The 10,588-nt window shown below is 44.3% G+C and overlaps 1 protein-coding gene across 1 annotated transcript in view; it reads right to left on the bottom strand.

Moving 5' to 3' along the window:
• Positions 1–4,667: 4,667 nt before the first annotated feature.
• The window catches only part of LOC107299871 (protein phosphatase Slingshot homolog 2-like), a gene marked incomplete at both ends in the record, with an annotated part of 12,826 nt that continues 6,905 nt past the window's right edge, over positions 4,668–10,588 (bottom strand). The window contains 4 exons of the mRNA XM_015829213.1: positions 4,668–4,896; positions 6,712–6,858; positions 8,474–8,520; positions 9,875–10,003. Coding sequence (XP_015684699.1) covers positions 4,668–4,896; positions 6,712–6,858; positions 8,474–8,520; positions 9,875–10,003 — 552 coding nt within the window. The remainder of the gene's footprint in view (positions 4,897–6,711; positions 6,859–8,473; positions 8,521–9,874; positions 10,004–10,588) is intronic.

The following is a 10,588-nucleotide window of genomic DNA, read 5'->3' as shown; positions in this document are numbered from 1 at the left end:
CTAGTTTTGGGGTGGGGCACACCCCTAAAAATCAAGCTAGGCCGGGGGTATGTGGAGCTGCCCCATGCGCCCAGCACCCGCTTACCTGGCAGCCAGGCCTCTCCTCACCGGCCCACTTCTTCTTCTGAGGCCTTTTCTGCAGCCAGGCCTGAATTTCTCACTCACAGGCTTTTCCGGAAGGCCTTTGTAGCCAAGAACCAAGCTATGGGTTCAATCCGTAGCTCGGTTCTGCAAGACTCAGCAGCCGAACAACGAGCTATGGATTGAATCCATAGCTCGATTCTCAGCTGCTTAGGCCTTCCGGAAAGGCCTGACTGCAAAATGCAGGCCCGAATGCAGCTGCAGAACTTCGGCCCCAGAAGAAGTGGACCAGCTGGGTGGGGCTGTCGGTGCCGGAGGTGAGGCAAGGCCTACCCCGAAAATAAGACCTGGTGCTTCTTTTGGAGGCAAAAAAAAATAATAAATAAAAATAAAATAAGACCCGGTCTTATTTTCAGGGAAACATAGCAGTACCGCTTTATAAAACCCTAGGGCAGGGGTAGGCAACCTTGGCTCTTTTATGACTCGTGGACTTCAACTCCCAGAATTCCTGAGCCAGCATGGCTCAGCTTGGAAACCTCTCCCTTTTCCCTCAGCATGGCTGGCTCAGGAATTCTGGGAGTTGAAGTCCACGAGTCATAAAAGAGCCAAGGTTGCCTACCCCTGCCCTAGGGAGACCACATCTGGAATACTGCAGCCAATTTTGGTCACCATACTACAAAAAAGATGTTGAGAGTTTGGAAAAAGTGCAGAGAAGAGCAACTAAGATGATCCAAGGCCTGGAGGCTAAAACATACGAAGAACAGTTGCAGGACTTGGGTTTGGCTAGTCTAAAGAAAACAAGGAACAAGGGAGACATGATAGCCGTACTCCAGTATTTGAGGGGCTGCCCCAAAGAAGAGGGGGTCAAATTATTCTCCAAAGCACCAGAGGGCAGGAGAAGAAACAATGGTTGGAAATTGAACAAAGAGAGAAGCAACCTGGAATTAAGGAGAAACTTCCCGACAGGGAGGACAATTAACCAGTGGAACAGCTTGCCACCAGAAATTGTGGACGCTCCATCAGTGGAGGCTTTTAAGAAGAGACTGGACAGTCATCTGTCTGAAATGGTATAGGTTCTCCTGCTTGAGTGGGTGGCTGGACTAGAAGACCTCCAAGGTCCCTTCCAGATCTATTCTCTTCTAGTGCCATTTGTTTAGGGACCGTCTGAAGTTACAACAGCACTCAAAAAAGGACCATTATTCATACTTAACGACCCTTGCAACACCCCCCCATGGTCAAGTGATTCAAATTCGGATGCTGGGCGACAGGCTCGTATTTATGACCGCCGCAGTGTCATGTGATCACCTTTTATCGATGAGCAAAGTCAGGGCGAAAATCAGATTTATTTAACAATTGTTAAATTGCCAACACTTGGAAACCGGTTCTGGACTTTGTGCTTGAGGTGGGGGAAAAAAAGATGGAGCTTTGATTTTGGGTTTGGCCGATTAGATAAGCTCGCTGTGACAAAAACGGCTCGTTTATATTATTATTTCCCTCCCTTGTTTTCCTATTTTTTTCTTTTCTATTTTCTGTTATATTTGGACCAGCTAACAAAATTCTGAGTGAGAATCGTGTTGCTAACTTAACAACTGCAGGGATTCGTTTAACGACTGTGACGAGAAAGGCCGCAAAACGGGGCGCTTCGCAACCGTTTCACTTAGCGGCAGAAATCTGGGGCTCGGTTGTCGTCGTAAGTCGAGGGCTACTTGCACGTCGCTGAGTGAGACGCGGAGGGAGAAGAAACGCAAGGAATGCTCGACTTGCGCTGAATTTATGGTGCTAAATGAGAAGCTGGTTAAGGGAGTTTTTGCCCCATTTTACGACTTTCCCTGCCCCGTTTATTAAGCGAATCGGAGCAATTGTTAAGTTCGTCACCCGGTCGTTAAGCGAATCCAGCTTCCCCCGTTGAGTTTGCTTGTGGGAAGACCGCCAAAAGGGGATCACGTGGCCCCCCTCAGCATACCGCAAACCGTCGTAAATCTGAGCCTGTGGCCGAGGGTCCGAATTTGGATGCTGCAACAGTCGTTAAGTGGGACACACACATTTTTTCCATGCCGTTGTGACTTGGAACGGTCACTAAATGAACTGTGTTGTTAAGTGGAGGATGACCTGGACATCCCTGAGCGAGAGAAGCAGAGGGGAAAAAAGAAAACATTATGCAAGATTTTGGGAGCCTTGAGCAAGGAGAGGTGAAGGAGAAAAACAGCGCCGGACACAATCCGGTCAGGATCAACATCCAAAGCCTCAAAAGATCAGGTTGCTAGGGGCGTCGGAGACCCGGAGGGTGTTTTGTGTGTTTAGTGGACACTCCGTCCCGGTCACACGCTCTGCTGCTGGTCAGCTGCTGGTCCCGCTGGGCCATCTGTTCCCAGGAACACAGGGGCATCTTTCCAGAAAGAGGCAAAAAACAGGCCAGGTGATCCTGCGGCCACCAGCTGTGACCAAGGGGAAGGGCCGGTCAAGTCAGTCAGGCCCAGTGGCACCTCGCTCTGTTTCTCCCCCACCCGACACACACACACATGGCTGGGCTGGCAAGGCTGCTGGGGTGCAGAGGCTTTGGGAGATGTTGGCTCCATGGCCCCTTCCAGCTCCTATTCTATTTCTATTCTATTTTCTATTCTATTCTCTATTCTCTATTCTCTATTCTCTATTCTCTTCTATTCCATTCCATTCTACTCTACTCTACTCTACTCCACTCTATTCTATCCTATTTGCTATTCTATTCTATTCTTTTTGCTATTCTATTCTATTCTTCTTCATTCTATTCTATACTATTTCTTTATTCTATTCTATTCTATTCATTATTCTATTCTATTCTATTCTATTCCATTCATTATTCTATTCTATACTATTTCCTTATTCTGTTCTATTCTATTCTATTCATTATTCTATTCTATTCTATTCCATTCCATTCCATTCATTATTCTATTCTATTCTACTTTTTGCTATTCTATTCTATTCTATTCTATTCTATTCTATTCTATTCTATTCTATTCCATTCCATTCTATTCTATTCTATTCCATTCCATTCATTATTCTATTCTATTCTATTCTATTCTTTTTTGCTTCTATTCTATTCTATTCTATTCTATTCTATTCCATTCCATTCATTATTCTATTCTATTCTACTTTTTGCTATTCTATTCTATTCTATTCTATTCTATTCTATTCTATTCTATTCTATTCTATTCTATTCTATTCCATTCATTATTCTATTCTATACTATTTCCTTATTCTGTTCTATTCTATTCTATTCTATTCTATTCTATTCTATTCTATTCTATTCTATTCTATTCTATTCTATTCTATTCTATTCCATTCCATTCATTATTCTATTCTATTCTATTCTATTCTTTTTTGCTTCTATTCTATTCTATTCTATTCTATTCTATTCTATTCTATTCATTATTCTATTCTATTCTATTCATTATTCTATTCTATACTATTTCCTTATTCTATTCATTATTCTATTCTATTCTTTTTTCTATTCTATTCTATTCATGATTCTATTTTATTCTATTCTATTCTATTCTACTCTACTCTATTCTGTATTTCCATTCTGTTCTATCCTTTCCTATTCTCTATTCTATTCTATCCTATTCTCTATTCTATCCTATTCTATTCTGTATCTCTATTCTATATTCTGTATCTCTATTCTGTTCTATTCTCTTCTCTCTTCTCTTTTCTATTGTATTCCATTCCATTCTTTATTCTATTTTCTATTATTTTCTACTCTACTCTACTCTACTCTACTCTACTCTATTCATTTAAAATTTCATTTTAAAACCGATTTCATTTTAAATTGTATTTTATTTCTATTTTATCCCAAATTATATTTTAACTAACTCCATTCTAAATTGTTTTTACTGCATTTTAGTATAACGTGTGTTTGGGACTCTGCACTTTGATATGGCCCATGGGCTAATCAATAAAGATTCTTATTCAAATTCCTTCCCTTCAGTCCCGTTTCTGGCCAGTTGTTGCTTCAAATCACACTTTCGAAACCCCCCGACATTCGAACCCGAGGCATCTGGCAGGCACGTGGCTGCGGGGAGTCCCTCCACCGAAAACACAAAACAGGTTGCCCAAGATGGTGGTTTCTTGTTACAAAAACAAGCCTGAGGCTTTCGCATGAGAAATAACAGGCGGATAAGGGAAGGGACCTTGGAGATCTTTTGATCACGTGACCCGGGGACGCTGCAACTGTCCGTCATAAATACGAGTCAGTGGCCAAAGAGTCTGAATTTTGATCACGTGACCACGGGGACGCTGCAACTGTCCGTCATAAATACGAGTCAGTGGCCAAAGAGTCTGAATTTTGATGACTTGACTCGGGACGCTGCAACTGTCCGTCATAAATATGAGTCAGTGGCCAAAGAGTCTGAATTTTGATCACGTGACCCGGGGACGCTGCAACTGTCTGTCATAAATACGAGTAAGTGGCCGAAGCGCCTGAATTTTGATCACGTGACCCGGGGACGCTGCAAGGGTGGCAAGTGTGAAAATTGGCCCCAAGTCCCTTTTTTGTGACTTTGGTCGCTAAACGAGGACCCCTTGTGCAAGCCGAACAGGGGGTGGTGCCAAGCCCCCCTCTGGGTCATAGCCCGGACCCACCTGGCCAGGAGGATGCCCTGGTACTCCTCCAGCTGGCGCATGAAGCTGGGGTTGGGCTTGGTGACGCTACGACGCTCCTTGACGTACTCGTAGGCCCGGTCGAGGTTCCAGCCGTACTCCTTCATAGCGTAGGCGATGACGGTGGACGCCGAGCGGCTGACGCCCATCTTGCAGTGGACCAGGCACTTGGAGCCGTGCTTCCTAGGAGGGGACCAGCAGGAGGACGGTTGCAGGAGGAGAGGGACCCCCAGCCCCAGAAGGCAGCCCCCTCCCCGGCCTTGCACCGCCTCCGGTTCACAAGCAGGGGAACTCGGGCTGCTGCCCTCTGTCCGTCCGTCCACCCACCCACCTGCTGAACGGTCTGTCCATCTGCCTATCATCCATCCATCTCTCTCTCTCTCTGTCATCTATTTATCTTTTATCTATCAGCTATCTTTAATTTGTCCATCATTATCTATCAGCTCTGTCTGTCTATCTAGACAGTATCAATTATCTATCTATATCTACAGTGTCTGTCTGTCTGTATCTATCTAGTCTGTTTATCCATCTGTCTATCATCTATATCTCTTTTTCTATTTCTTATCTATATCTATCTATCTATCTATCTATCTATCTATCTATCTATCTATCTATCTATCTATCTATCTATCTATGTATCTATGTATCTATGTATCTATCTATCTATCTATTTATCTATCTATCATCTATTAGTCTGTCTGTCTATCTATCTATCTATCTATCTATTTATCTATCTATCATCTATTAGTCTGTCTATCTATCTATCTATCTATCTATCTATCTATCTCTATTTGTCTGTCTATCTATCTATATCTATCTATCTATCTATCTACCTATTAGTCAGTCAGTCAGTCTGTCTGTCTGTCTGTCTGTCTATCTATATCTATCTATATCTGTCTGTCTGTCTGTCTATCTATCTATCTCTATATCTATCTATCTATCTATCTATCTATCTATCTATCTATCTATCTATCTATCTATCTATCTATCTATCTATCTATCATCTATCTATGTCTGTCGTCTGTCTGTCTGTCTGTCTGTCTATCTCTATCTATCATCTACCTATTAGTCTGTCTGTCTGTCTATGTCTATGTCTATGTCTGTCTGTCTGTCTGTCTGTCTGTCTGTCTATCTATCTCTATCTATCATCTACCTATTAGTCTGTCTGTCTATGTCTATGTCTCTGTCTGTCTGTCTGTCTGTCTGTCTGTCTGTCTGTCTGTCTATCTATCTATCTATCTATCTATCTATCTATCTATCTATCTATCTATCTATCTATCTATCTATCTATCTATCTATCCAGTATCTATTATCTATCTATATCTATAGTTTTTGTCTATCTGTCTGTCTATCTATCTACAATATCTATCTATCCCAAAGATGCTTTTTCAGGAGGCATCAGTCAGTCAGTGTCAGTCAGTCAGTCAGAGTCTATCTATCTCTATCTCTATCTCTATCTCTTTCTCTTTCTCTATTTCTATTCTATCTACCTACCTACCTACCGTATCTCTCTCAATCTATTTTGCCATTTTGACCACGTTCTAGGGGCACCCCTGCTTACTGCACATACAGGCTTCCATGGCAGAGCCGTGTCTCCCAAAAGAGGGGGATCAGCACCCCCAGCCTTGGAGCACTAACTGGGAACGGCTTCTCTTAACCACCTTTAAGCTGACAAGGTTCTCAGAAAAACTCCATTTCCCTAACCAGATGGAATATCCTCCTTCCGCTCTTAATCACGGTTAAATGCTGATTTGATCCAGCCATTTGCTGGGCTTAAAGTTCCCCAGAATCTTTAATAGGGGTGGGCAACTTACGCCCCCCTCGGCGACCTGTGGACTTCAACTCCCAGAATTCCCGAGTCAGCCGGCAGGGCTCAGGAATTCTGGGGGTTGCTCCCGCCCTGCTCTTGAATTATTCTACGCCGCAAAATAAACGAAAGCCACCGCAGGCGGCCAAACGAATCGCAGAGAAAAGCAAGCCAGAAAAAAAGGGACTCACTTCGCTTTGGAGATGAATTTGTAGGTGTCGTTCCAGTAAGCCAGCAAATCCGTCGCCTCTTCGTCGTAAACTCGGATATTGTGGTATTCAAAAACTCCCGGGAAGAAATTGTCGATCTCACGAGTGACGTTCAGAATATACCGCACCCTGCGGGGAAATGGGACAAGGTTGTATTCTTTATTTATTTATTTATTATTTGAATTTATACCCCGCCCTTCTCCTTGCGGACTCAGGGCGGCTGACAGCCTAATAAAAACAACTACAACAATACCCCAAAAACTATCATTAAAACCAAGTTAAGATGAAATATTAAATTTGGCCTTATTAATTTTTAAAATTGGTTTTAAAACCCCACTAAAAATTTCCCCTTAGGCCAGTCCTGCTTGTTGGAAAAGCCATGTCTTACGGGCGCGGCGGAAGGAAGGGAGATCCGGGATCACCCGGATCTCTGGGGGTAGTTCGTTCCAGAGGGTGGGAGCTCCCACCGAGAAGTGGGAGATATCCTATTGTTGATATCCTGCCTTTTATTATCTTTACAAATAACGCAAGGGGGGGGATGACGACGAACCGTATCCAACGCACCTTCCGCCTCGTCTTTTCCCCACCACAAGAACCCTGTGAGGCGGGCCGGTCTGAGAGAGAGGGACTGGCTCAAAGTCCCCTTTCAAGGGTAAGAAGGGAGGATTAGAACTCAGAGCCTCCCGCTGTGTAGCCTGGCACCTTAATCCCTAGACCAAACTGGCTCTCTGCTCTCTCAAACTAATCCTTGATTTACAACAAAAGTTCGGATCAGAATTTCCGCCGCTAAGCAGGGCAGTTATTGAACGGGTCAGGCCTGGTTTTTATGACCTCTTTTGGCCAAGGAAAAAGCAAATCACTAGGAGACAGTGAGTTCTAGTCTCGTCCCTTGTTCGTTCGTTCGTTCTTTCTTTCTTTCTTTCTTTCTTTCTTTCTTTTTCTTTCTTTCTTTCTTTCCTTCCTTCCTTTTTCTTCCTTCCTTCCTTCTTTCTTTCTTTCTTTCTTTCTCTCTCTCTCTCTTTCCTTCCTTCCTTATTTTTCTTTCTTTCTTCCTTTTTCTTCGCTTCCTTTCTTCTTTCTTTCTTTTTTCTTTCTTTCTCTCTGTCTCTCTCTCTTTCCTTCCTTCCTTCTTTATTTTTTTCTTTCTTTCTTTTTTCTTTCTTTCTTTCTTTCTCTCTTTCTTTCTTTCTCTCTCTCTCTCTCTTCCTTCCTTCCTTCCTTCCTTCCCTCCCAAGCAATAGCACTTAGACTTATATACCGCTTCGCAGTGCTTTACAGCCCTCTCTAAGCAGTTTTACAGAGTCAGCCTATTTGCCCCCAACAATCTGGGTCCTCATTTTACCGACCTCGGAAGGACAGAAGGCTGAGTCAACCTTGAGCCAGTCAGTATCGAACTTCCTGGCTGTGGGCAGAGTCAGCCTGCAATGCTGGATTCTAATCACTGCGCCACCAGGGCTCTTGAGAATGACCTGTAGATTAATCTCCAGGAATACTGAAGGAAGTGTGTACTCATTACACACACACAAACACACACACACACACACACACCAGTGCTTTCTACACACACAGACACTCACATGAATGCATGCATGCCCAAACACACATACAAACGTCCTTCAGAGAGGTGGTAACAGCCAATAAAACCAACAATTTATTTAAATCACTGGATTAAACCAAATTAATGCAATTGAACCCAAACAACAAAACTTGTGTTTTGTGAGGACAATTTTCGTGGCCAACTCACCCTCTTGTCTGCAAGTCTTCCAGATTGGAGGCGTTCCACTCCGAACCCTGCACAAACAGGCGAGAAAGCAAAACACAACAGTCACACGTCAGCCAAGAGCGGAGCTGGTCATGCAAGTAATAGTAGTAGTAGTAGTAATAATAATAATAATAATAATAATAATAATAATAATAATAATAATAATAATAATAATAATAATAATAATAATAATAATTTAAAAAGCCATATATGAGAATATCAGGTACAAGAGATATTCAAAACCCCTGGCTAAGAATATTTGACTGTCGTTGTCTAGGACAGGGGCAGGCAACCTGGGCTCTTTTATGACTGGTGGACTTCAACTCCCAGAATTCCTCAGCCAGCCTGGCTCAGCTTGGAAACCTCTCCCTTTCCCCTCAGCATGGCTGGCTCAGGAATTCTGGGAGTTGAAGTCCACCAGTCATGAAGGGGCCATAGTTCCCCCATGCTGGCTCAGGAATTCTGGGAGTTAAGTCCACCAGTCATGAAGGGGCCAAAGTTCCCACATGCTGGCTCAGGAATTCTGGGAGTTGAAGTCCAAAAGTCATGAAGGGGGCCATAGTTCCTCCATGCTGGCTCAGGAATTCTGGGAGTTAAGTCCACCAGTCATGAAGGGGCCAAAGTTCCCACATGCTGGCTCAGGAATTCTGGGAGTTGAAGTCCAAAAGTCATGAAGGGGGCCATAGTTCCCCCACGCTGGCTCAGGAATTCTGGGAGTTGAAGTCCACCAGTCATGAAGGAGGCCATAGTTCCCCCATGCTGGCTCAGGAATTCTGGGAGTTGAAGTCCACGAGTCACAAAAGAGCCAAGGCTGCCTACCCCCAGTCTAAGCCAAGAGCGTCCATCTTTAGCCACTTTAAGGCTGGTGGACTTCAACTCCCAGAATTCCCTGCTGGCTGGGGAGTTCTGTCAGCATGGTTGGCTGGGGAATTCTGGGAGTTGAAGTCCACCGGTCTTAAAGTGGCCAAGGCTGGACACCCCAGATCTCCAAGCTGTACAATTGAATTGAATTTATTGTATACCGCCCTATCTCCCTTACGGGACTCAGGGCGGTGAACAGGCAATAATAAAAACCACGATAAATATACACAAGTTTCTGTTCTAAAATCAAATTAAATAACAGGCCTGCTCTAAAAGTACCCCATACAAACCCCCCACTAAAACATAATCAAACTACGCCAGGCCGGCCGCACGGAATAGATGGGCCTTCAGGGCTCGGCGAGTGTCCCCACTGCATGCAGGATGATAATCCAGGAATTTACTCAGACTTGGGAAGGGTTTAACGGGAAGCACACAGGAAGCAAGGAGTACATTGGTGTGAGATGGAAAACCCGAAGCCCCGGGCAAAGGGGGTGGTTCGTTCCCGTGGCAGGAAAGCCTCACCAGAAAGACGTGGTCGAAGATCTGCGTGGGGCTGTCCATCTGGCCCAGGATGATGATCATCTCGTTATCGATGAATTCCTTAAATTCTCGCAGGTTGCACGCCATCTGCATTTCCAGTTCTGTGCGGATCTGGGGAGGGAGGGGGAGACAGAGAGACAGAGAGAGAGAGAGAGAGAGAGACAGAGAGAGAAAGAGACACAGAAAGAGAGACAGAGACACACAGAGAGAAAGAGACAGACAGATAGATAGAGGGAGGGAGGGACAGAGAGAGAAAGAGAGAGACAGATAAAGAGAGAGACAGAGACAGAGAGAGACAGACAGACAGAGAGACAGAGACAAGAGAGAAAGACACAGATAAAGAGAGAGAGACAGACAGAGAGACAGAGAGAGAAAGACAGACAGGCAGAGAGAGGGAGGGACAGAGAGAAAAAGAGAGAGACAGAGAGAGAGAGAGACAGAGAGAGAGACAGAGAGAGAAAGAGACACAGAAAGAGAGACAGAGACACACAGAGAGAAAGAGACAGACAGATAGATAGAGGGAGGGAGGGAGGGACAGAGAGAGAAAGAGAGAGACAGATAAAGAGAGAGACAGACAGACAGAGAGACAGAGACAAGAGAGAAAGACACAGATAAAGAGAGAGAGACAGACAGAGAGACAGAGAGAGAAAGACAGACAGGCAGAGAGAGGGAGGGACAGAGAGAAAAAGAGAGAGA

The sequence above is a fragment of the Protobothrops mucrosquamatus genome, unplaced genomic scaffold (assembly GCF_001527695.2).
Source record: "Protobothrops mucrosquamatus isolate PMUCROS unplaced genomic scaffold, P.Mucros_1.0 scaffold5637, whole genome shotgun sequence".
Lineage (NCBI taxonomy): Eukaryota > Metazoa > Chordata > Lepidosauria > Squamata > Viperidae > Protobothrops > Protobothrops mucrosquamatus.
The sequence above is the reverse complement of the archived record's forward strand: the minus strand, read 5'-3'. Positions and strand labels throughout refer to the sequence as shown.